This window comes from Oncorhynchus mykiss, chromosome Y (genome assembly GCF_013265735.2).
Source record: "Oncorhynchus mykiss isolate Arlee chromosome Y, USDA_OmykA_1.1, whole genome shotgun sequence".
NCBI lineage: Eukaryota > Metazoa > Chordata > Actinopteri > Salmoniformes > Salmonidae > Oncorhynchus > Oncorhynchus mykiss.
The window spans coordinates 12,237,703-12,265,073 of NC_048593.1; the positions used below are offsets into that span (position 1 = coordinate 12,237,703).

The 27,371-nt window shown below is 43.9% G+C and overlaps 1 protein-coding gene across 1 annotated transcript; it reads right to left on the reverse strand.

Moving 5' to 3' along the window:
- npy8ar (neuropeptide Y receptor Y8a) lies at positions 1–25,441 on the reverse strand. The gene is made up of 6 exons (XM_021590663.2): positions 25,216–25,441; positions 4,406–5,025; positions 4,036–4,277; positions 3,804–3,950; positions 3,208–3,424; positions 1–2,999 (listed from the first exon to the last, which is right to left on the reverse strand). The coding sequence occupies exons 2-6, from the start codon at positions 4,712–4,714 to the stop codon at positions 2,784–2,786; spliced, it is 1,131 nt and encodes a 376-aa protein (XP_021446338.1). The 5' UTR covers positions 4,715–5,025; positions 25,216–25,441; the 3' UTR covers positions 1–2,783.
- Between the last annotated feature and the right edge of the window lie 1,930 nt (positions 25,442–27,371).

Below are 27,371 nucleotides of genomic sequence, written 5' to 3' on the forward strand. Positions count from 1 at the left end.
ACTTTTTTTGGTTACTTCCATATGTGTTATTTCATAGTTTTGATGTCTTCACTATTATTCTACAATGTAGAAAATAGTACAAATAAAGAAAAACTATGGAATGAGTAAGTGGGCCCAAACTTTAGACTGGTACTGTATATTTCGGGAAGCCTGGCTTCCCTTGGCACCCATGAATAGACACCACTGATTATACCTAAAGCGGACATTGCCATTGGCTGCACGGAGTGCAGTTCACTTCCTCGTTCTGAATTTCATAATTCAAGGGTGGCAGGTGTGGCTTCATGACAATGATTGCAAGAGCAGCTGCTCACCATTTGATGGCTCGGGTGCAGTTCCATCTCCAACAACGCCAAAGCATTGGCTATGCGGGTGTCTGCTTTCTCCGGTTAACAATTGATCCGATTGAACCAAGGCCTCTGTCCTTTTCGAACAGACTAAGGGTGAGTTATGTGTTTAACAAATATTCAGTACAATTGAAATCAAGTGTTTCCTCATTTACCACGGCAAATCGACTGTGGCATTTTACCCCCAACACTTTGTACGAATGGAAACTAATGTTGGCGTAGCCTACTGTTATTATTTGATATTCATATTCACATTCACAATTCCTATTTATGTTACCCATTAAATACAAAAGTCTTTCAAATATTAGTGTCTGGTATGGTCTCTTTAAAAAATAAAAAAAGTCAATGTGTCTTTGAAATGTGTCACTAAATCAAGTCAATCGGGTGGTTTGAATGATATGTGTCAGAAGGATGTGGGTGTCAGAAGGACGTGGGTGTCAGAAGGGTGTGTGCCAGAACCAAGCCCGCGCCTACACGGCACTGAAGGTAGCAACCCTGACTGCTAGACCACCCCATGCCACAATTGAACTACATTTCGATAGTTGACTCGTAACCTCTTTGCCTATGTATTCGTTATCAGTCGCTCTCTTACGCGACATAACGTTCCGTAGGCTACCTCACTACCCTCAATTTCACCTTAACATCTCATGTTGTAGGCCTATGTGTGCAATTCATTTAGGCTATAGTTTGGGTGTAGCCTACTGTACGGCTGCATTTCGGATACACTTGTATGTCGTAGTGGACCCATTTCTATTTTTGTTATTAAGCTATATAATGTATAGGTTCATTTCAGATACATTTTTGTACATTTGAATGTTGGAGTAATAGGACCTATTACTACAGTAGCAGTAGGGGGGAAAAATATTGTCTGGTGCTTCAGTGTTTGAGCAAGCGAGAGAGGGACAAAAGAGTGATCAAATTCAAATCCGACATCTGTACTACAGTGGTGAGTTCATATCTGCACTAGGATCCTGTTCTAGTTCAGCACTCAAGGCCCAGGAGTTAGGGGCCAGGATTGTTTCTGGACCGGCCAAAGCTAACACATTAGCATGTAGCAGCAATTACATGTTAACACATGATTGGCTCTAGTGAAGCAGGAAACTGCCTGACGTTAAGATCCAAACAGGCCTCAATGTCTGGAGCAGGAGCCAATGAGAAGGGCTGAGGTGATTATATCCTGAACATACACCTAAGAGGGTTTACACACACACACACACACACACACACACACACACCAAAGCTAATACTAATTTTATACATGAGCGATATGGTTGGATCATAAAAATCAGAGCTAACAAAAACAATAACAAAAACACTCCATATATAAAATTACAGATGCACAACATCAAGCTGGAGCCTTGGCACTTTCACCACAAATGGAAAGAACTGGAATTTTGTTTTACTTTTAGACAAAAATATAAAAATCATGATATATATTTTTTTACATCCATTTCCACTGTTCTGTACAATCATAAATTATTGATGAAGATCTACAGTAAGCCAGCCAGCCAATCAGCCAGTCGGCCACCCAGACAGATAGACAGTAGACCAGCCAGACAGTCAGTAGACCAGACAGCCAGTCCGGTCAGCCAGCTCTGTGTATGTACGATCTGTCTGCAATGCGTAAGCAACATCAGGGACTCTCTCTCTCTCTCCTCCCCTCTTTCGTCAGCATGTCTCAGACTGATCTCTCTGATTACTGAACAGCTCACAGGGAGACAGCGACTAAGAGGGAGGGCTGTCAGTGTCAACAGGGTTATTCTGATGTTAGACAGACAGCTGTCATATCAGCTCAAGGCAGCCCTGAGTTTGGAATTGTCTGACTGACTGACTGACCGTCTGTCCATCCATCCATCTGACTGGCGTGACAGCAGCTTAACACCCTAGGATGATGTCAAACTCTGGTGACGACAATTCTTCTGGGAACAAACTGACTTAGTTCAGAAATACCCCATCACCATGGAAACAGAGCCCACACGTCCCTGGGTCTGTCACTCTGTCGCAGTCTCTCCAGCTGTGTGCTACCTAGCGTAGCTGCATGTGTGCACTCTGTCCACGAGCTGCTCCGTTGATTAGCTGTATGGATCTGTTCGTTCATTTTTATTTTAGCTAAGTGCATACATCAGTCCTGCATAGTCTGCTCGGCCTGCAATGCTTTATAGGAATTCAGAAATGGATTGAACCTCATGGAAACTGGGGCCAACTAGCTCTGTCTGTCCTGTCTGTCCAGCTGCTTATTTCCACTCTGTCTCTCTTTAGCATCAGCCGCTAGCTCTGTCCATTAGCGTTAGCTGCTCTATGCCAGCTCTGTTCATTTGAGGGTTTGTCTGTTTGCTGCTTACTTGATATGAACTGTATCCTTGTTGTTTACACCCTGTCTGACAGCTGTACACGCTACACTACTCATCCATTAGCATTAGCCACTCTGTTGGCTAGACGTTAGCTGCGTATGCTAACACTGGGCTCGGCCCGTGGAGGCAGCGCGGTGCTCATTGACCCTGCCCGGTTCAGCGTTGACATCTTGGTTATCCCCTCGCTGCCGACGGTAGAGAGCGGGAAATTCTCATAGCTCTCTGGCGCCCCCAAGCCACAGTGGCAGCGCTGCAGCTGAACCTTCAACTCCTTTTGAAAGTTACTGTTCAGGAAGCCGTACACCTGTGTGTGTGTGTGTGTGTGTGTGTGTGTGTGTGTGTGTGTGTGTGTGTGTGTGTGTTTGCAGAAAAGGTGTTAATGTACAGCACCAGCACATGTTTGTAATGACATTTCCATTTCCAAAATTTGTATCAATACAGTTGAGTTGAATAAAAATTGTGTTAATTTAATTTCAATTCAGTTAAGTTCAATTCTAGTCCAGTCCACTCACCACAGGGTTGACACAGGTGGAGGCCATTGCAGTGAGGTGGCAGGCAGAGAACAAAGCATCGTGCTGGCAGGCGGGCAGCGCCTGGTGGTGCCAGTCGAATATCGTGTTGAACACGTTGAGCGGCAGCCAGCAGAGGGCGAAGGCAGCTACGATGGCCGCCAGCATAGCATTGATCCTCTGGGCTCCTCGGGCGTTCCGGATCCGCTCCACCATGTCCCTGGATGGGAGAAACAAAGGAACAGACTAGATGGATGGGATTTATACCACACTATACCAGGTACTCATGAACTTCATTAACATTTACTCATCAACTGTTCACTGTCTATCCTCTTTGATAATCATTGGACTACTACTGCAACTCATTCATTTATTTCATTCTCCAATTCACCATTGGTAATTAATTGACTACCATTCATTGAATCCTGTCTTGATGTATTACCTGCGTCTGAGTAAGCAGACTCATTCGTCTTCAACTTTTCTTCACAATGACTCCATTGACTATGAACGACTCATTCATTTGCCAATTATTTGACTGTCCTGTGTGTGTCTGTGTGTGTGTGTGCCTGCTTGCGTGTGTACGTGCATGTGTGGGTCACCTGCGTCGACGTAGGCGTAGGAAAATGCGGAGGTAGCAGAGCAGCACCAATAGCAGGGGGACGCAGTACTGGAACAGCAGCAGGAAGGTGGTGTAGGCCAGACGGTGTCTATCTGTCGGCCATTTCTCCATACAGATCACATGGTCTCTGAGGAGAGAGAGAGAGAGAGAGAGAGAGAGAGAGAAAGTGCTACATCTGGCATGCACTATCAAACACACACACACACACTAACCTGAAGGGGTTGGCGGGCAGTGTGAGGTTCTGGAAGGGATCGTCAGTCAGAATGTTGTAGGATAGGAAGGGGAGGGATATTAAGCAGGCGACCAACCAGGTGAGACCTACGGCCAGATAGGAGTGGCCTGCTGCTGGGGACCAGCCAGTAGGGTGCAGGATCAACTGATGGCGCTCCAACGCAATCAACACCAGGGAGAATATCGACACCGTCACTGACACACACTGTACAAACGGAGTGACCTGAGAGGGAAGAGAGGAGATATGAGGGAGAAGAGAGGGAGCGGGAGGGGGAAAAAAAAGATTACAGACACAAACAAACACGGAACGGTTATCCAACAAACATACAGACTTAGGAACTGTGTTCTCACCTTGCAGAGTGCCTCCCCCAATACCCAGCGGTCCATCAGAGTGTAGATGACAGTGACTGGCAGACACACCACACACATCAGGATGTCCGAGCAGGACAGGTTGGCGATCAGAATGTTGGTGACGTTACGCAGTTCCTTCTGCCGCCCAATGATGAACACCAGGCCCACGTTGCCTAGTAACCCCACCGCGATCACCGTGCTGTAGGCCACAATAAGGAATGTGGCCCCGCACACCGAGGGAGGGCACTGGCCTGACTCGGACCAATCAGTGGTCTCCCAGATGCCAGGGGAGCTGCTGTTGTTGGTCATGGTGGAAGAAAGGGCTTTGGAGGCTGTTAGAGGGTGCTTACTAAACTCCCTCTGAGGGGGTAGTGACTGGGAGTTGATGGGGGGCTCGAGAGAGTTCAAGGCGGTGTAGAGGGGTACAGGGTGATGGGGTAGACAGGCAGTTATAGTCTTTCTATACCCTTCTCAGTTGGCCACAGCTGGTTGGTCGTCATGTTGCTAGAGTCGCCGTGATTGGCTGTCCGAGTCTGCTAATCACTTTGATTGGCTGAGCCCCGTCCCTCGGTCTGCTGGAGACACTGTGACTGGTTTGGCTCAGGATCAGCTCAAAGTCTCTATATGTAAAACAGGGAAGACAATAGAAGATAATCTCAGTCTATTTACTGTGTAAGAGTAGAGAATAATCTACAAATAAAAACTAAAGGCATGGGGATGGAGGAAAAGAGAATATAGCATTCGAAAAGACCATAAGAAGGAGAATGTAGAGAAGATGAGAGAACATTTGAAAAGAGAACAGGAGATGAGAAGAGACTAGAAGAGAGGAGAGGACAAGAGGATGATGAAAAAGGAAATGAGAAAAAGGAAAAGAGAGTTTAGATGAAGACAGGGAAGATATGAGAAGGGTTGAGACTCGAAAAAAGTAGTTGAAAAAAGTTGAACAGAAAAAGAGAGAAGAGGGGGATAACTAATAAGAAGTGAAGAAGAAAATAAGAGGGAGGAAAGGCTTTCATTGTCCACTATATATAAAAATGTCCACTTAATATGCATAAAATGTATTAAGTCTCGAGCCAGTGTTGAAGAGCTCAGGGATAGATATTAAAAGAGGAGAAAGCAGAGGGGAGACTATAATTATGTCGGTCTATCTTCCCTCAAGAAAGCAGGTCTCTGTTTAACGCTGTGTGACTGACAATTACTGCAGATTCTCTCTCACTGTCTCTCTTTTCCTCTCTCATTCTCTCATCTTTATTTCTTTGTCTCCTTTGTCTGTCTCCCTCTCCCCACTGTAACCATCTTATCATCTCTCTTTCCTCAGAACATCTTTCATGTCTTTTGTTTGTTTCTTTTTTTCCCAGCAGGTTGCGCACACACACACACACACAAAACACACACACACACACACACACACACACACACACACACGCACACAAACGCACGTGCAAGCAAACACAAAGCTAAATGCTGGACAACAACAGTAATTTCTGGCTCATTTGCGTGAAAGAGAGAATGCAGCTCAGATGAGGCATGTAGTCATGCAATCATACATACACTACCCATTAGGACAGGAAACAAGCACACACTTACAGGAGAGGAGAGATGTGGGCAACTATAGCTAGACTGGGAACACACACAGATGCAAAAACGAACACAGACACACACACACTGCCCTCAGGTTAATGGTGTTAGTTACTGGCTCCTCTGATGAGATTAAACACTAGAGACAAATGGTTTAATATGACCCTAAAATAAGTGTGTGTGTGTCTGTATGTGTGTGTGCATGCGTGCACACATGCACGCCCGTGTGTCTCCTTCGATTAGTCTAGACAGTTGTAGTAGATACATACAACAGTATAGCTATGGCTCGACAACATAAACATAGAGTAGGCTGTAGAACAGAGATAAACTCTAGTAGAATGTTCCCTGATCTGAAATCCCTGGCCTCTCTAAAAATACCAATGCGCTCCCAGACACATTTAATAAACACACGCATGCATGCTCGGATGCACACAAACACACGTGCATATAAAACACACGCGCGCGCAAGTATGAACACTCACAAATATGCACATGCACACACACGCTGTACGTACGCAAACACAGTGAGCGTTTCTCCCCTCTACTTTATCTGGTTCATGCTTTACGCTCTCCCTCAGGCCAGCGGTGTCCTGGTTAGAGAAAGCTGTTTAATTAAACCTACTTTGAAAAGACAATACATCATGTTTATGACACCGCCTCATTAACTCAGACACTTATCGCTAACACTAATCTGGAAAAACAACGTTAATATCTCTTCTGTTTTGCTAGCTACTCTCTACTGGGTCTTTTTACTGTGCTGTGAATATTTTGCTCGCAAATGACCAGTCGCTTTCATCAAGAATTAACACTCCCCCGTCTCTTCCCTCACTCCCTCCCTCATGTCGTCCACTGTCTCCCCTCTCTTTTACCGCCAATTCCTTTATTTTCTGTCTCTCTTTAACTCCCTCCTGCTTCTCTCTCTCCCTCTCCGCTCTCTCTTCCTAACCCTTCTCTCTCTCTCTCCCCATTCTATTTCTGTCTGACGATATTGTTCAGTCATTAAAGCAGCAGGTAGGGTTGATGAGCAGCATACGGCTGGTTTATTATAGAAGGTAGAAAACAAAATGCTACAGGACCAGTGATTTCAATCGGATTTGTCTGTCTGAAGAACACGTCTCAGTCTCGCCAAGCGTCTTTCTTAATGTGTGTGCAAGACAAGAGTCTTGAGTCACTCGGTGGAAACAATTTATCCAGCGGAAGATAATAATCAAGCAAATATCCTCCATCCAACATCCCCCAGAACTCCCTGCTTGGATAAAACAACGAACCCTGTCACACAGACACACACATTAGCGTTTGTGTCTCCATAGGTGTTCTAGTGGAATAGGTTTGTTTAAATAGAGCCCTCCATGTCCTATCTGCGTAGGTAATTCTAAGCGCAGGCGGTAGTGTCACGTTCTGACCTTAGTTCTTTTGTTATGTCTTTGTTTTAGTATGGTCAGGGCGTGAGTTGGGTGGGTTGTCTATGCTAGTTTTTCTATGATTAGCTATTTCTGTGTTTGGCCTGGTATGGTTCTCAATCAGAGGCAGCTGTCAATCGTTGTCCCTGATTGAGAACCATATTTAGGGAGCGTGTTTTCTATTGTGTTTCGTGGGTGATTATTTTCTGTCTCTGTGTATGTCACTAGACAGGACTGTTTCGTATTATTCTCGTTATTTTTGTTTTAGTGTTCTGAGTTGAATAAATATCGTCATGAACATGTACCATGCTACGCTTTGGTCCGATCCTTGCTACTCCTCGTCAGAGGAAGAGCGTTACAGGTAGCACTATACAGTGGGGAGAACAAGTATTTGATCACTGCCGATTTTGCAGGTTTTCCTACTTACAAAGCATGTAGAGGTCTGCCATTTTATCATAGGTACACGTCAACTGTGAGAGACGGAATCTAAAACAAAAATCCAGAAAATCACATTATGATTTTTAAGTAATTCATTTGCATTTCATTGCATGACATAAGTATTTGATACATCAGAAAAGCAGAACTTAATATTTGGTACAGAAACATTTGTTTGCAATTACAGAGATCATACGTTTCCTGTAGTTCTTGACCAGGTTTGCACACACTGCAGCAGGGATTTTGGCCCACTCCTCCATACAGACCTTCTCCAGATCCTTCAGGTTTCGGGGCTGTCGCTGGGCAATACGGACTTTCAGCTCCCTCCAAAGATTATCTATTGGGTTCAGGTCTGGAGACTGGCTAGGCCACTCCAGGACCTTGAGATGCTTCTTACGGAGCCACTCCTTAGTTGCCCTGGCTGTGTGTTTCGGGTCGTTGTCATGCTGGAAGACCCAGCCACGACCCATCTTCAATGCTCTTACTGAGGGAAGGAGGTTGTTGGCCAAGATCTCGTGATACATGGCCCCATCCATCCTCCCCTCAATACGGTGCAGTCGTCCTGTCCCCTTTGCAGAAAAGCATCCCCAAAGAATGATGTTTCCACCTCCGTGCTTCACGGTTGGGATGGTGTTCTTGGGGTTTTACTCATCCTTCTTCTTCCTCCAAACACGGCAAGTGGAGTTTAGACCAAAAAGCTATATTTTTTGTCTCATCAGACCACATGACCTTCTCTCATTCCTCCTCTGGATCATCCAGATGGTCAATGGCAAACTTCAGACGGGCCTGGTCATGCGCTGGCTTGAGCAGGGGGACCTTGCGTGCGCTGCAGGATTTGAATCCATGACGGCGTAGTGTGTTACTAATGGTTTTCTTTGAGACTGTGGTCCCAGCTCTCTTCAGGTCATTGACCAGGTCCTGCCGTGTAGTTCTGGGCTGATCCCTCACCTTCCGCATGATCATTGATGCCCCACGAGGTGAGATCTTGCATGGAGCCCCAGACCAAGGGTGATTGACCGTCATCTTGAACTTCTTCCATTTTCTAATAATTGCGCCAACAGTTGTTGCCTTCTCACCAAGCTGCTTGCCTATTGTCCTGTAGCCCATCCCAGCCTTGTGCAGGTGCAGTTAATACAGGTAATGAGTGGAGAACAGGAGGGCTTCTTAAAGAAAAACTAACAGGTCTGTGAGAGCCGGAATTTTAACTGGTTGGTAGGTGATCAAATACTTATGTCATGCAATAAAATGCAAATTAATTACTTAAAAAATCATACAATGTGATTTTCTGGATTTTTGTTTTAGATTTATGTCTCTCACAGTTGAAGTGTACCTATGATAACAATTGCAGACCTCTACATGCTTTGTAAGTGGGAAAACCTGCAACATCGGCAGTGTAGGTTCAGGAGTGTGTCAGAAATATTTGAGAAAGTGCTCCATGGCGAAATATGTGTTGTGAATTTATGGTATTTTATGTATTGTCTTGGAATCAACTCCAAATCCAACGTTAGTGCATTATAGTTAGTTAAATGGCATGGCCTCAATAGCATTCACACTGATATAGGGTCTAGGCCTACTGTACATTACATTCACACTGATATAGGGGCCTACTGTACATTACATTCACACTGATATAGGGGCCTACTGTACATTACATTCACACTGATATAGGGGACTACTGTAAATTACATTCACACTGATATAGGGGCCTACTGTAAATTACATTCACACTGATATAGGGGCCTGCTGTAAATTACATTATGGTTGAGCATGGACATGCCAAAACATTGTCAATAAGCAAGATTCAATTAATTATTGATAAGGCATAAAAAAATAACAAATCATTCTCAATCAAATTCTAAAACAACACAACTTGTTTTAAATAGGCTATGACACACTTACAGGCATCATCATTTCTCCCCGTGGGCATACAATATTACCTTTTTTATGCATATCCAAAATGTTCACAGTAGCTGGGCAAAGATCCAATATAAAGAGAAAGGGAGAATGTCCACTCACCGTTATACCGCTCCCAAATAGGCCTGTGTTTTATGAACATAATCGCAACCATTTTACAGATCAGATCGCAGTCACACACCTCCAGAAGTTGCATTGCAAGTGTGCCACGGATGTTGTCACCATAAAACCAGGAAGGTGAATCCTAATAGGTTTGGTTGTAATAACATTAGACGAAAAAATAAATGTAAAATGTAATGATAAAAAAGACACACGTTACTGTTGAACCAGCCTTTGTTATAATAGGCCTAATAACATACTGACCAGACCGGAAACGTGGCGTGCGCGAGCGTCCCAAAATTATTTTAGAAATCCATGTTATTCAATTATTGCACCCACACTGCTTGTGCGCGCCAACGAGAGTCTGCGTTTCCAAGGGCTAAAATAGAAGTCATTCCTATTTCTGACGCAGATCACGCTGCAAGTCCTGCCTCTCCCATCTCCTCATTGGTTTATAGAAATAGGTTATACCCATTGGTTATACCCACGTGGGTGATTGAAAGATGAACTTTGTTGCCGGTTGTGGTGGTAACACAATGAAAGTTTAGATGGATCACCATGTAAGTTCAAAGATGAAAAAGCCTGGAAGGAGGAGAGATGACTAGAAACGATTCGGTTGGCCGTTTTATGTGTGGATTAATTGTCGGAGTAGAGGTCCATGTGCATTTCAGGTAAAATAACAACTCAATGTTTATATCCCAGGACAAATTAGCTAGCAAGTGCAAGCTAGCTAGCTAAATTGCCATACATGTTTAATGCTTTTCGACCTGTCCCCAAATTAATGTCATTGGTTCAGAGTTTGTTTTGATATTTTGACCTGCGTGTCGTGATCGTGTTTGGTGTGGGGGGGCAAAATAAATTGTGCACGTGCTCTATCAGCCGGTTTGTGTTCCGTGTTACAGATAACTTCTAAATACGAGGTTCACCGGTATTCACCAAGGTACTTATCGCTAATTTCATAATGGGCATGGACACGTGCCTACATCATGGAGGGTTTTTTACGCACGTCCAAAACGGGAACTGCATGGCTAAAATATTGTGGGCCTACCGCTCCTTTCAAACTTAAGCGGTCTTCGGAGCCAAACCCATTATCGACAGTCTTGATTACTATGAGATTGCATTGGGCAGAAAAAAAGGATTAATTGTGAGGAGGGGAGGCTATGCTTGGATTTTAATCAAATAAAACTTTTTTTTTTTTTTTATGTAGGTTTCTAAATACGAAGTATACAGGCACCAAAAGCACATTGGGCTACTCTTGTTTCATGCGCATATGGGCAGTGTGCTTCACAGCCGCTTCATAGTCTGCGTTTCTGCAGTCAAAATTCATGCCATAACCAACTGTTACCGCTAAAACCAGCTTTTGGTTGGTCTAATATATTAGATCAGCGCTGCCTGAAATTAGTACTTTGGAACATGCTTTTAAGGACACACCTCAAATATTTCCACCACACCTATCTGAGCACAAGCGAGCTGATATGAGACAGGTAAATTACTGAACCTGGCGTTAGGGCTGGAAAATATTAGGGCTGGAAAATGCCAGTGCACCAGTTTTTACATTACAAAATTACAAACTAACATGCGTTTGACACTAGCGCCGCCTTAACCCCAGCCGAAAATGTAGCCAGGAGTATTCTCTCTCTCAAACAGTAGAAACTGACTCACCTCCCCTCTTTTCTCCTTCCATCTCCTCTCATAACCCCTATTCTCTCCTCTCCTAACCCCTCTTCTCTTACATTTTAGTCACTGGGCGAAAACGGTCCATTACAGGGGATATCTTTACATGACATGTTTTTTATATTCTAAAGAATACAGACCATTTCCAATGCATATTTTGAGTTTTGTGGATATGCACCATATCCTGAAAAAATCTCAAACCAGATATGTCCTTTAAACATATATGATATTGGGATTACTCCGAATATCACACATGGACATTTCCTACAGCTGGATATGGACTCATTCAATATTCTGTCATGACTGTACTGTGAGGATCCGAATGGGTCAGATCAATTTGCTGGTGGATGGGATTATTTAAGATACTATTTGAAGTGGTAGGATTTCAGATGTTTTCGGAAGATGGGCAGGGACTCTGTTGTCCTAGCTTCAGGGGGAAGCTGGTTCCACCATTGGGGTGCCAGAACAGAGAAGAGCTTGGACTGGCGTGAGCAGAATCTGGGGTGGGAGGGCCAAGAGACCAGAGGTGGTAGATGAAGTGCTCGGATTGGGGTGTAGGGTTTGAGCATAGCCTGAAGGTAGGGATGGGGCTATGATCCTCTTCCTAACCCCTTCTTCTCTCCTAACCCCATTTATTTCCTCTCCTAACCCCATTTATCTCCTAACCCCTCTCCCCTCCCCCCACCTTTTCTTTCCCACTACATCCCTAATGACTTGAGTATCTCACAGCAGGCTGCCTCAGGGCTGGATTAATGCAGGGGTTTACCGGGGCTGAAGCCCCTGGGCCCAGGCCTGTGGGGGGCCTGTCATTCCAAATAGTGTCCACCTGCCAAAAGGTGTCTCCCCATGCCTCACAATGGGATTCAATGAGTTCTAGCTTCTGTTGCTAGGGCTGTTGCTAGAACTTGCAACATTCTGACCGGTCTACGTAATGAACCAAAGCATCCGTTGCTCTGCTGGTTGCTTGGCTCCATTTTACCTAGCGGTCATGGAGGACAGAGGACGCGGGCAGTTCTAGTTCTATTTCACCTCATCAGCGCTTGCTCAGTCTGTGCAAAATTATTAGCTCAGAATTGCTCCCCAAGGACAGTGTTTTTGACGGCGACTAACTGTTACCTGCTACCTACTGCTTCGGAGGACCGAGAAGACTGGAAAGAGAACACTCTTTCTTTACCATATAAATGTCTTTATATAAGAAAATATTGTTAAATAGGAAGAAATAATTTTAGCTGTTTTCAGATTGACGTTGCTAGCTAATGTACCTATTTAGCTCAACCTGCCTAGTCAGCTAGCTAGCCAGACAGTTTTATTTAGCTAATGTTAGCTAGCTAACTAACTGTTATTGTAGCTTTCTGTTTGTATGTAACTTGCACCTCAATTATTTTCTTCCAACCAGGCGAAGTACTATGAAGACACCCCTGATCTTGACAACAGAAATTCACAATTCAGGGTAACGTTAAGCAGTTAACTTCTATTAGATAACCGGAAGGATTTAGCTACGTACAACCATTTTTCAACAACCATTTTCCATCTAGCTAGTTGGTCATCTACATGTTGCTAGCTATACATGCAGTTAGTTATATGTCTGTCATATTGTGGTATCGAGTTATAAGTTAAACCTGATCAAACAAATGGATAGGTGGAAGCAATTATGGTAATTCCAACTGCCCTTAACTAGGTCTCTTAGCTAGACTACACAAACAGAGAGAGGTGGGGGGGTGAGAAAGGATGAAAGTGGGAGAGAGAGAGAGAGAGAGAGAGGTGGGAAGAGAGTGGAAGACAGAGAGAGACGGAGAGAGAAACAGAGAGTGAAAGACAGCAGTGCAAATGTACTTAGACTTGAGTATTTCAACAACTCTTCTCTTCCAATTTGTTAGGCAATCACATGTACGGGGGAAGGATGGCCAGCCAGACAGGAGGCTGATTTTCACTAAGGACTAGAAGGAGGCTGTGCTGACCGAGATGCATGCTTGCCATTTTGGAGTGAAGCGCATGATTGCCAAAATAAACCTACGCTTCTTCTGTTGTGTGATTGTCAAGGATGTGGACAGCTGGGCAAGTGAAGTAACAATCACATTCTATTATATCTGAAATTATTATGATTTCAATGACTGTCATAATCAAAGAACACACAATGTTTAAATTTGTCACTTTGTGCTTAAAAGGTCAGTACCCTGTCTAGCCTACCAGCAGTTTGAGAGGGTGAAGACTGTGGCGCTGGAGTTGAAGCCCATCAGTTGTTTCTGACGACGACCGACCACTTTACCAAGTGGGTGGAAGCAATACACATTAAGGCCAGTAAAGAAAGAGAATGTGCTTAACTCTAAATTCCCTTCTGTAACCCATTAAGGGTGCTTGGAACCAAAAATGTTTTCTCGTTTTGTATGATACCTATCAAGGATGAGACTGGCGAGGCCACCTCCAAAGCGACGATGGACATCTTCAACACCCACGGTTTTAGGCTGAGTTCATCTTGAGTGACCGAGGTCGTGAACTCGCACAGATGTTATAGGTTATATTCTGTCACCAATGGTTTGTTTTGTTTCTCTTTTTAAATGTGTTTTTCTATGGTACATAGTCAGACATACACTACATGACCAGACGTATGTGGACACCTGCTTGTTGAACATCTCATTCCAAAATCATATGCATTAATATGGAGTTTGTCCCCCCTTTGTTGCTATAACAGCCTCCACTCTTCTGGGAAGACTTTCCACTAGATGTTGGAGCATTGCTGCGGGGACTTAATTCCATTCAGCCACCTGAGACGTAGTGAGGTTGGGCACTGATGTTGGCCGATTAGGCCTGGCTCACAGTCGGCGTTCCATTTCAAATCAAAGGTGTTCGATGGGGTTGAAGTCAGGGCTCTGTGCAGGCCAGTCAAGTTCTTCCACACTGATCTTGACAAACCATTTCTCTATGGACCTCGCTTTGTGCTCGGTGGCATTGTCATGCTGAAACAGGAAAGGGCCTTCCCCAAACTGTTGCCACAAGGTTGGAAGCACATAATCATCTAGAATGTACATTAAATTCTAGAAAAATGTACATTAAATTCTTTGGCAACACCTCTGGTGGGCATTCCTGCAGGCAACATGCCAATTGCACGCTCCCTCAAAACTTGAGACATCTGCAAATTTTAGAATGGCCTTTTATTGTCCCCAGCACAAGGTGCATCTGTGTAATGACCATTTCAGTGATTTTCTTTATTTTTACTATTTCCTACATTGTAGAATAATAGTGAAGACATCAAAACTATGAAATAACACATGGAATCATGTAGTAACCAAAAAAGTGTTCTTCAAATTAGCCACCCTTTGCCTTGATGACAGCTTTAAACACTCTTGGCATTCCCTCAACCAGCTTCATGAGGTAGTCACCTGGAATTCCTTTCAATTAACAGGTGTGCCTTGTTAAAATATAATTTGTGGAATTTCTTTCCTTAATGCGTTTGAGCCAATTTGTGTTGTGACAAGGTAGGTGTGGTTATACAAAAGAATCCCTATTTGGTAAAAATAAAAGAACAGCTCAAATAAGAAAAGAGAAATGACAGTTCATCATTACTTTAAGACATGAAGGTCAGTCAATGCGGAAAATTTCAAGAACTTTGAAAGTTTTTTCAAGTGCAGTCGCAAAAACCATCAAGCGCTATGATGGAACTGGCTCTCATGAGGAAAGCCACAGGAAAGGAAGACCCAGAATTACCTCTGCTGCAGATGTTAAGTTCATTGGAGTTACCAACCTCAGAAATTGCAGCCCAAATAAATGCTTCAAGTAACAGCCACACCTCAACATCAACTGTTGGAGACTGTGTGAATCAGGCCTTCATGGTCGAATTGCTGTAAAGAAACCACAACTAAAGGTCACCAACACGAAGAAGAGACATGCTTGGGCCAAGAAACACGAGCAAAGGACATTACACCGGTGGAAATCTTAATTTTTTTTGGTTCCAACCGCCGTGTCTTTGTGAGATGCAGAGTAGGTGAATGGATCTCCACATGTGTATTTCCCACCGTGAAGCATGGAGGAGGAGGTGTGATGGTGTGGGGGGTGCTTTACTGGTGACACTGTCAATTATTTATTTAGAATTCAAGACACACTTAACCAGCATGGCTACCACAGCATTCATTTTCAACAGGACAATGACCCAACATACCTCCAGGCTGTGCAAGGGCTATTTGACCAAGAAGGAGAGTGATGGAGTGCTGCATCAGATGACCTGGCCTCCACAATCACACGACCTCATCCCAATTGAGATGGTTTGGGATGAGTCGGACCGCAGAGTGAAGTAAAAACAGCCAACAAGTGCTCAACATACAGTGGGGCAAAAAAGTATTTAGTCAGCCACCAATTGTGCAAGTTCTCCCACTTAAAAAGATGAGAGAGGCCTGTAATTTTCATCATAGGTACACTTCAACTATGACAGACAAAATGAGAAAAGAAAATCCAGAAAATCACATTGTAGGATTTTGAATGAATTTATTTGCAAATTATGGTTGAAAATAAGTATTTGGGGGACAATACACCACCGCAAAATCTATGGAGAGAGCTCAAAAATTCAAGCCCCTTGGGTGCTGCCATAGGTTTACGTTAGAAGTGCCTATCCAAGGTAACTTGCCACATAAAATGACGTCAAATCACATATCTACCGTAGCTTTGATTGGACTGATCATGTCAAGATCATACTTTCAAAATGTTAGCTAGCAAGCTAGACAAGCAGTCGTCGTGAATCAAGTCGGCAAATCATTTTCAATCCTTGTCATTTGAAGAGATGTTATAGGTGCTCATCGGCCACTGGAAATAAACATTACACAACAAGTTGGAAATCGCAAAATTCAATAATGAGTGGTTTGGAAGGAATCAGTGGCTAATATATCCCCCCTTTATTTATTCTGACTTGGTGTACAGGGAGAATACTGTAAGAACGGCCCATGTTCTGAATTCTGTCGCTGTACATTTCAGTGCTGAAGAAATAGTTATATTGACTACGTCCGTCTTAGGTAGCTCATTAATGTCTCCATTGAAATTACTCTTATCCGCTCATCGTTCCCTTATGCCATAGTTTGTACATCTCAATTGTCAGTAGAAACCACATTCCTTTAAGGAAGTCAGCCATATCAGCTATGTTTTTTTAAAGGCAGTAAATGAGGCTGAATGAATTGTTTCACTGCCAGACAAGGCTCCGCTGATAACCAGGTGTAGCAGTGGTAAGGATTCACTCCATGGTGCTGAAAAGAAAGCTCTGCTGTTGCGACAGATTTATGTAGGCCCTAACAGTTTGTGGGCACCATTTGTCACCAATATAGTACAATTCATGTATTGTTATTGTGTTGTGTAGTTGCTTTGCTGACATGCATTAAAAAAATATTGTCGGGGGGGGGGGGGGTGCCCCACCAGGATTTACATGCTAAATGTAATCAGCTTCTCATGCCACACCTGTCAGGTGGATGGATTATATTGTCAAATAAGAAATGCTCACTAACAGGGATGTAAACAAATTTGTGCACAACATTTTGTGCACAACAAAGCGTTTTGTGTGTATGGATAATTTCTGGTATCCTTTATTTCAGCTCATGAAACATTGGATCAACACTTTACATGTTGTGTTTATATTTTTGTTCAGTGTATAAAAGGGTTTTGGAACCTCTTACCCTTTCAATTTGACTATTAAAGTCATGGGTACACTAGATATGGCTACCAGTCCTGACTTGAATGGGAACTGCCATCTATGGATTTTATTTCAATGGTTGGTTGTGGCTCTTTGTCTTTTGCAAATTTCAATATACAATCGCTGGAAAAACAGACAGTTTGGAGAGAAAATGCCTACTATTTCTCAACAACTCACAATTTTTAGCGAACAGCGGCACTGTTTTTCAAAGAAGCTCATCTTGGGATAGGATTTTGCAAAGACGCATGCATCGACCATCACCTTGAGTAGTAGTCTATGGCTTCAACTTCATCATTAGGTGAGTCAGTCTACTCTAGCCTACAATATACAGTATATATGGCAAATATATATATATATATATATATATATATATATATATATATATATATATATATATATACACACACACACACACACAATAATACTATCAGTCTTTGAATTCAAGACCAGATTGATCTCAGTTTGTCAGCGTCAAAAGAGCAACTCATTTCGGTAATTTGTGTAGTATTAAAAAAATATTCAGCTTCTATCATGTAAATTAAGTACAAATGCATTTTTAAAGGCCAATTCTTCTCTGGGCCCTGCTAACAAATGTTCCCCATGGGTGGATATCCTAAAACTGCCTCTGCTCAACTCGACTCAACTTTTTCTTCAACAATACATTCATCACACATCATGCACCTTGTTGCCGGGAAGTGGGCAGCCTAACAGTACAGTTCAAGATTGCCAGTAGAGCATTCCCTCCCTGAATTAAAGCCTTAGCTCCCATCACATGTTGCTTCATTCACAGTGTACTCATCTATATGACAAAATGAGATGCAACCGCTTTGCGTTTCAAGAGAGAGATCTTGTTCTCCTCTCACTGTTTTCTACAAGGACGAGTCTCAAGACAATCTCATACACACACACACACACAGAGACACGCAGACACACACTACAGTCTGATGACAACCATCAGGAGTCCTAAATGGTTTATTATTCATATCAACTCATAAAGTTACAGCTCCCAGAATATAATCTAATATCAATTGGCTTAGGTTGATAATTAACTGAGAACATCACTGTGAGTTCTGAACAACAGTAAAGAAACAGCATGACATTAGTTATGACCTGACACATACAGAGGCTTTGGCTTAGACTGAAATGCAGTCCCAAATGACACGCCATTCCACATGCAGTATAGTGCTTTCCACTTGAGCCTTATTCCCCATATAGTGCACTACCTTTTTACTATATACTATATCGACCAGGCAGTTCCTACAGGTCCTAGTTTTGTCGCACCTGGACTACTGCCCAGTTGTGTGGTCAGAATTAATTCCTAACCTTAACCCTTACCTTAACTAGTCAGAATGAATGCCTAAACTTAACTTCTTCGATATAGGGGGCACTCTTTTAATTTTTGGATGAAAAACGTTCACGTTTTAAACAAGATATTTTGTCACGAAAAGATGCTCGACTATGCATATAATTGACAGCTTTGGAAAGAAAACACTCTGACGTTTCAAAAACTGCAAAGATATTGTCTGTGAGTGCCACAGAACTGATGTTACAGGCGAAACCCAGATAAGAATCCAATCAGGAAGTGCCGCATTTTTTGAAACCGCCTCATGGCAATGACTCCTTATATGGCTGTGAAGGAGCTAGGAGTCAGCTTACGTTTTCCGCGTTTTCCCCAAGGTGTCTACAGCATTGTGACGTATTTGTAGGCATATCATTGGAAGATTGACCATAAGAGACTACATCTACCATGTGGTCGCTTGGTGTCCTCCGTTGCAATTATTGCGTAATCTCCAGCTGCAGTATTTTTCCGTTTGTTTCTGATGAGAAGCCAGCTGCCACCACTGATAGATTATCGAATAGATATGTGAAAAACACCTTGAGGATTGATTCTAAACAACGTTTGCCATGTTTCTGTCGATATTATGGAGCTAATTTGGAAAAAAGTTTGGCGTTGTAAGTGACTGCATTTTCCGGTATTTTTCTTAGCCAAACGTGATGAACAAAACAGAGCTATTTCGTCTACACAAATAATATTTTGGGAAAAAATGAACATTTGCTATCTAACTAAGAGTCTCGTCATTGAAAACATCCGAAGTTCTTCAAAGGTAAAGGATTTTATTTGAATGCTTTTCTTGTTTATGTGAAAATGTTGCCTGCTGAATGCTAGGCTTAATGCTATGCTAGGCTATCAATACTCTTACAATTTGGTTGAAAAACATATTTTGAAAATCTGAGATGACAGTGTTGTTAACAAAAGGCTAAGCTTGTGTTTCAGTATATTTATTTCATTTGCGATTTTCATGAATAGGAAACGTTGCGTTATGGTAATGAGCTTGAGGCTATGATTACGCTCCCAGATACGGGATTGCTCGTCGCTAGAGGTTAACTGTCAAGTTGTTTCTGTTTTAACCCTATCCCTAACATTAACCATTAACTTAAAGGGGCATTTTTAAAATTCATATTCATCATCTCCAGCACCAACCCAACATCAACATATGTGAAAGTTGCACGTTTCTATGTTTCTCTGTTCATCCTCAGCCAGTAGAAGCAACAGTCTCTCTCGAGGAGCAAGCACTGGAGGAGCAGCACCAACAAAACCGCAGACTGGCAGTGGAGGTAGCCCATTTGAAGGTTGGGAGGGCTCAGGAGTCTGACCCGAATCCGTTCCTGGTTCAGTTAAGGGAGGAAGGTGGAGTCGTGGAGTCGTATTTGTGCACCTTCGAGAGGACGGCACAGAGGGAAGGATGGCCCAAGCCTAAGTGGGCCAGCCTGTTGGCACCCTACCTCTCTGGGTAGGCCCAGAAGGCCTACTTTGATTTGAATGTTGACTAGGCCGCGAATTGTGAGGGACTCAAACGGGAGATCCTGAGCCGTTATGGGTTCAATCTCGCACGCTGTGCACAACTGGTTCACGACAGGGACTTTGACCCGACCCTTTCCCCTCATGCTCAGATGAGCGACCTGGTGCGCCTGACCACGGGCTGGCTACTGATGGAAGTACCATCCCTCCCGATGCTTGACAAGCTCGTCCTGGATAAATACTTTCGGGCCCTGCAATACGAAATGAAGAAGACTGAACATGCAGAACCCCAAGAGCCTGGAGGAATTGCTGACCGCTGTGGAAATTCACCAGAACACCCAGGACCTGCTGAGAGGGGCCCGAGCGGAGAGAGGCGACGCAGCGGGGGGGAAGAACAACACAAAGAGGCGCGAGCGGCTGAAGGGGGCCCGGACGGAACCAGCTGAGGCTGTGAAGCGGGAGGGTGACCCAAACTGACGACGTCGGTGGCTGCTGGACCCAGATCAGAGACGCTGCTATGAGCACCTCACCTGGAGCTGTCCGCACTCTGCTGGACTCCGGCAGCATGGTAACCCTGGCCCACCCGCAGTGGCTCACACGAGAGGGGAAGGAGGAACTGGGAGACGAGGAGGTGACAGTGTCCTGTGTACACGAGGACATGAAGAGGTACCCAAAGGTGCCAGTGAGGATAACCACCCCAAGGGGGGAGTGCCAGATGCGCGTGTGACCTGCCCATGTCCATTCTCCTCGGTCGAGACTGCCCTCTCTTCCAGGCGCTGTGGAGGAGTGACCTGGGGAGGCACGCAAGGGAGGTAGGAAGAAAAGGAAAAAGGACGTTAGCCTGTGCAACCCAACCCACTGGGCCGAGTCGGACCAGGAGGCTCGCTCCGACAAGCGAGCCACCGTGTGAGGAAGACCTCAGGCTCCCCTTTATGGAGATGCAGGACCTAGATGGACCTCCCAACACGGGAATCTTCACGGGTCAGGTCGGGACTGCCCAGTTATAAGACCCCAAACGCTAGGGGCCAGGTGATTGCGGTGGATGGTGTACTGTGTCTTGGGGTTGGCGCTACCCCCACTGGCGTTACCCCCACTTCGCCATCAAGCATAATTTATTGTATCAGGTAGTAAAGCGTAATGGGGAGACAAAATACTTGTTACTCATACCCAGCCAGTATGTTAAGACTGTGTTGCAGCTTGCCCACACCCACCTGATTGGGGCACACATGGGGATGGAGACAACCAGGGAGCGTTTTGGGAACCGGTTCCACTGGCCCGGAGTCAAGCGCGCCGTGGAGGACTACTGCCGTAGTTGCCCGGAGTGCCAGATCACAGCTCCGAGGGTGCATTATAGAAACCCTTTGGTTCCCTTGCCCATTATAGGAGTGCCATTCAAGCGGGTGGCAATGGATCTAATGGGTCCGTTGATGAAAACCGCGAGGGAACACCAATATATCCTTGTAATTGTGGATTACGCCACCCGGTATCCTGAGGCAATCCCGCTACGCACGGTGGCAGCCAAAGGTATCACACGGGAGCTCTTCCATTTATTTAGCCGGGTGGGTATTACGTGGGAAATTCTGATGGACCAGGGCACCACATTCATGTCTCGTGTGATGAAAGATGTCTGCAGAGGCGGAGTTCCAGGCCCTGAAGGATGCACTATGTTCGCATCCGGTACTCGTCACCCCAGACTTTCCTAAAATACCTCCTGGTCCAGTCAGACGCGTCTGACACAGGGGTAGGGGCTGTTTTGTCCAAAGAGGAGGAAGGTGAGGAGCACCCAATCATGTATGTCAGCAGGCATCTCCTCCCGAGGGAGAAGAAACACTGGATTGTCAAGAAGGAGTGCCTTGTCGTGAAGAGAGCACTGGACACCCTCAAGTATTACCTCCTCGGGAGGAAGTTCACCCTGATCACTGACCATGCCCCCCTTGTGTGGATGGCAAGAGGTAAGGACACGAATGACCGTGTCACCCACCAGCGATTCTCTTTTTCTGTAATCCACAGGTCGGGGGCTCAGCGCGGCAATGCGGATGCCCTCTCCAGGAGGGATGCAAACCTAACCCTGAGTATGCCTCCCTCCCAGTCAGGGGTTGGGGGGGGGGGGTATCCCAGGAGGTCTACCCTGGGGGAGGGTAATAGAGGGGAGGTACGTGAGGCGACGTTGGCTCACTCTGCTGGGAATACGGGAGCTGGGCACCCCGACACGGACAGCTCCAGGTGGAGGTATTTAGCGGAAAGTGCCAACCAGCCGTGGAGGCCAAATAAAAGGAGCACTGTGGCACACCGTGAGAGATAACGGGGAGAGACCGACACAAAGCAAAAGTAGAGGAGAAGGACCGCGCCAAACTTAAGTGATTTTCTTTGTTTTTTTCTGTCCTAGTAAAGTTGTTTTGCGGACTAAAACCTCCCTGTCTCTGTATCAATCTCTGCATGCTCAACCCAACACCCCACGGTTTACCACAACACATACCAACAAACAAGTGTGATCATTCTACAGTGGTCCCTGCAGTGTACCCTCAAACCGGTGTGATTAGAATGCTTATTTAGAACATACAGTTTCGATTGAGGCAACAGTCGGCATTTGAGCTAGCCATACTGTTTTTTTGGGGGGATGCAATGTTCAGACATTCACAGAAGAAGTGACGGCATACACAATCATCCAAACCGGAATATGTAGGCTACATTAGTCCTAGCACTAACTGAGGGGAGATTGACGTAACTCAAGCCATAATTTTTAGATAACTCTGCTGTCAGAAACCACAATATAAATTAGCTAATAGCAATTACTGTTTATAATTCAACACAATACAGGTAACCTTAGCATTGATCAAAATAAATGAGTAAAATACTTTCTAGAAAATAAAAGTAATCCGACGATGGCTAGTTTGTGCGCGCCGCCATGATTGTTTTTTTTGTATCAACCAAAGATAATAAGAGGAGACAAGATGAGTTTGGTCTGTTTGCAGTGTGCATGTTGAAGGGGGTGTGTCGTCTACGATCATTCACGTCCCTTCATTCACTTCCGGGAAGTTTACTTGAGAGATGATTGACACATTCCTTCACCTCATAATAATATCTTTGGAAAGAGCGACATTTACGTGACACCCAGAACACATTGTATAATGTCAACAAACATGGCTCCACACATACCTGGCAAATAGCTTAACATTAGCTCATTATAATCAGTACAACCTTCAAAAAAGTATTTTACACAAATCACGTGTCCATTACAATCTAAGCAATAATCAGAATGCATTACTTGTCACCAGTACTTGAAAACGTGAATAAAACTGTAAATACATTTAGCTACACACATACTCGGTCTTCGGAAAGTATTCAGACCCCTTGACTTATTCCACATTTTGTTAAGATTACAGCCTTACTCTAAAATGTTATAAATTGTTTTTTTTCCCTCATCAAGCAACACAAGTGTTTGCTAATTTAAATATATGTTTTTACTGAAATATCACATTTTCCATAAGTATTCAGACCCTTTACTCAGCACTTTGTTGAAGCACCTTTGACAGTGACAGCCTCGAGTCTTCTTGGGTATGACGCTACAAGCTTGGCACGCCTGTCTCTGCAGATCCTCTCAAATTATGTCAGGTTAGATGGGGAGCGTTGCTGCACAGCTATTTTCAGGTCTCTCCAGAGATATTTGATCGTGTTCAAGTCCAGGCTCTGGCTGGTTCACTCAAGGACATTCAGAGACTTGTCCCGAAGCCACTCCCGCGTTGTCATGGCTGTGTGCTTAGGGTCGTTGTCCTGTTGGAAGGTGAACCTTCGCCCAGTCTGAGGTTCTGAGTGCTCTGGAGCAGGTTTTCATCAAGGATCTCTCTGTACTTGGCTTCGTTCATCTTTGCCTCGATCTTGACTAGTCTCCCAGTCCCTGCCTCTGAAAAACATCCTGACAGCATGATGCTGCCACCACCATGTTTCACCGTAGGGATGGTGCCAGGTTTCCTCCAGATGTGACGCTTGGCATTTAGGCCAAAGAGTTCAATCTCACCTCCCTGACCAAGGCCCTTCTCCCCCAATTGCTCAGTTTGGCCGGGTGGCCAGCTCTAGAAAGAGTCTTGGTAGTTCCAAACTTCTTCCATTTAAGAATGATTGAGGGCACTATGTTCTTGGGGACCTTCAATGCTCCAGAAATGTTTTGGTACCCTTCCTCAGATTTGTACCCTGACACAATCATGTCTCGAACCTCTACGGACAACTCCTTCGACCTCATGGCTTGGTTTTTGCTGTGACATGCATATTTTATAGACAGTTCTGTGCCTTTCCAAATAATGTCCAATCAATTGAATTTACCATAGGTGGACTCCAATCAAGTTGTAGAAACATCTCAACAATGATCAATGGAAACAGGATACACCTGAGCTCAAATTCGAGTTTCATAGCAAAGGGTCTGAATACTTATGTAAATAAGGTTTCTGTTTTTTTTTAATTTTTTTTAACTTTTAACACATTTGCAAAAAAACTCTTTTCACTTTGTGGGGTATTGGGGTATTGTGTGTAGATTGATGAGGAAAACAATTTATTTATTAATCAATTTTAGAATAAGGCTGAAATGTGCAGGGGTCTGAATACTTTCCAAATTCACTTTATTGTGGTCTGACTCTATGACTAATGGCATAGCTGCCACACACACACACACACACACACACACACACACACACAGTGATTCCCACTGCAGTCATGCCCTCCATATTCAGTGTCCTATTCTGCAGTGTTAGCTGCTGTGTTATTGTGTAAGACTTCATGGTGTATGTTTTTGGCCTGCTCTGGGAAATGTGTTGTTTGCTTTACACTACCATGTGTTTTACTGAAAATGGTCTGTCTTCAACACTGTGCATGTTATAACACACAGACAAAGAGTTACACGATGTCTGGTATTGATCCTTTCTCAGGAGTAGCCTGGGTAAACAGCACGCCTGGAACTCTCTCTCTCTCTTGCTCTCTATACTTCATTAGCTATCAGTAAATCAGATCACTGTACTTGAGTGAGAACCATTCACGCTTTATCAGTGTCAGTATGGTTCCCTCGTGCTGAAACAGCTGTCTACCCGAAACCAAGTGATTGACAACATCTTAAAAAAACACAAGATTTCAAGAAGACAACAACTACACTCATAAATAAACGGTAGCATCGGAGAATACAGGCGCATCAGAGCTGGACAACACACATCTCGGTGAAGAATGAAACCAAATGTCTGAATGAGATTGAGAGGACGTTTACCTTGTGTCTATCTCCGAATGCTCAGCCAAGTCACCTGCTGTAGGCTACACGGACAGAACAGATGCGTTCTCTCTCTTGTGTGTGATATATCGGTGCTTCTCTGCTGCCGCCTCTGGGCTGTGCTGTGTGGAGGGACTCACTGCGCGTAAACGCGGCTTTATAACGAGAGGAGCATGGGGAGAAACAGGGGAGGGGAGAGACAAGTAGGGGGCAGTCGGCAGCGAGTCTTATGATAAGAGAGAGAGAGGGGTAATAAGGTAACTTCTTGGGAAAAACGTGCATTTCTTCTAAGACATTTAAACAGATTATTAAATCAAGAGGAAGATAATTTTGGTGTGAATATGTCTAATAATCTCAAATTACATATGAAGGCATGAGTCATCATATTTGTGCATATTCTTCTTTTATCTAGAAGAGACTGTCAAACGTAGTTAATAGTCAGACGCGTCTTATTTAGCCGATTGTCATTGGATACTCTTAGAGAGGGACAAACATAGGCCTAGACTAGGGAAAAATAAAGAGTTTAACGGGAATGGACACAGTATGCTTTGTTCTATAGCTGGTTGACTCCTGATATCTAAGTATAATTGTTGTCTTCATTTGTTGTTGTCAAGTACCAATGGTGTAAAGTAAGTAGTATTTTGGGGTATCTGTATATTACTATTTATGTTTTAGAAAATGTTTACTTTTACTTCACTACATTCCGAAATAAAATAATGTACTTTTTACTCCATAGATTTTCCCTGACACGCAAAGTACTTGTTACATTTTGAACGCTTAGCAGGACAATAAAAATTGTCCAATTCACGCACTTATCAAGAGAACATCCCTGGTCATCCCTACTGCCTCTGATCACTAAACACAAATTCTTTGTTTGTAAATTATTTCTGAGTGTTGGAGTGTGTCCCTCTCTATCCGTAAATTAAAACATCTAGAAAATTGTTTGCTTGCTTAATACAAGGAATTTAAAATGATCACACCCTGATCTGTTTCACCTGTCCTCGTGATTGTCTCCACCCCCTCCAGGTGTCACTTGTTTTCCCCTGTGTATTTATCCCTATGTTTCCTGTCTCTGTACCAGTGTATTTATCCCTGTGTTTCCTGTCTCTCTGTGCCAGTTCATATTGTATGTTCAAGCCTACCAGCGGTTTTTCCTGCTTTGCCTTTTCTCCTTTTTCTAGTGATCCCGGTTTTGACCCTTGCCTGTTCTGGACTCTGTACCCGCCTGCCTGACCATTCTGCCTGCCCTGACCTCCTGGACTCTGATCTAGTTAGATCAGATTTTGCATGTCCACTACCATTCTCTTGCCTATTCCCTTTGGATTTAATAAACATCTTAAACTCCAACCATCTGCCTCCTGTGTCTGCATTTGGGTCTCGTCTAGTGTCATGATAAAAATGATGAACACTTTTACTTTTAATGCTTATGTCTATTTTAGCAGTTGCATTTACTTTTGATACCTAAGAATATTTAAAATCAAATACTTGTAGAATTTTACTCAAGTATTTTACTGGGGGATTTTCTATTAAGGTATCTTTACTTTTACTCAAGTTTGACAATTGGATACCTTTTCCACCTCTGTCTAGTACTATCTTTTTGCTAACTAGGACCATCTACTTTAAGTGCTGCCTGTCTTCGCAGTAGCCTACTTGGTGTGTGACCTGCTTACTGCTCATAACTTGCAGATGATTGTTGACACATCAACCAGGATTAAAGGGCAGGGCAATTTGACTGTTGTGGTTTTGGTAATACTGTCTGTGTCAACGGCGGTCTCATCAAAACTAAGACTGTCGCTGAAACAAAGATGGTTCTGCTGAGCTATTTATTACCTAGTTATTTTCAGCTGATCTCATTTTGCTCTTTTGTAGCTTTGGCAACTACTCTCTACCTTCTATTCATCTGTATCCGCTGCTAGAGGCACTTTCTATCACTCTAAATTTCATGCTCTTGCCTCCACCATAGGAAACTCTTTTCCATCTGTGGAGACCTTCTCCCATTCCTCACTTCCCTCATCAACTCATCCCTGGCCACTGGCTACGTCCCCTCTGACTTCAACAGGCAGAAATTGCTCCCCACCTTCAAAAACCAAAACTCTGATGTCCAAAACGACAGACCGGTAATTCCTTTAATCTTTTCTTCCAAAACACTTGAGTCT

What these genes read in the sequence shown, in the direction of transcription:
- npy8ar (XM_021590663.2), bottom strand. Translation starts at nt 4,714, where the DNA reads ATGACCAACAACAGCAGCTCCCCTGGCATCTGGGAGACCACTGATTGG. An exon ending in CTACGCCTACGTCGACGCAG is followed by an intron (nt 3,425 to 3,803) that starts GTGACCCACACA and finishes TCTCCCATCCAG; the next exon opens with GGACATGGTGGAGCGGATCC. An exon ending in CCACCTGTGTCAACCCTGTG is followed by an intron (nt 3,000 to 3,207) that starts GTGAGTGGACTG and finishes ACACACACACAG; the next exon opens with GTGTACGGCTTCCTGAACAG.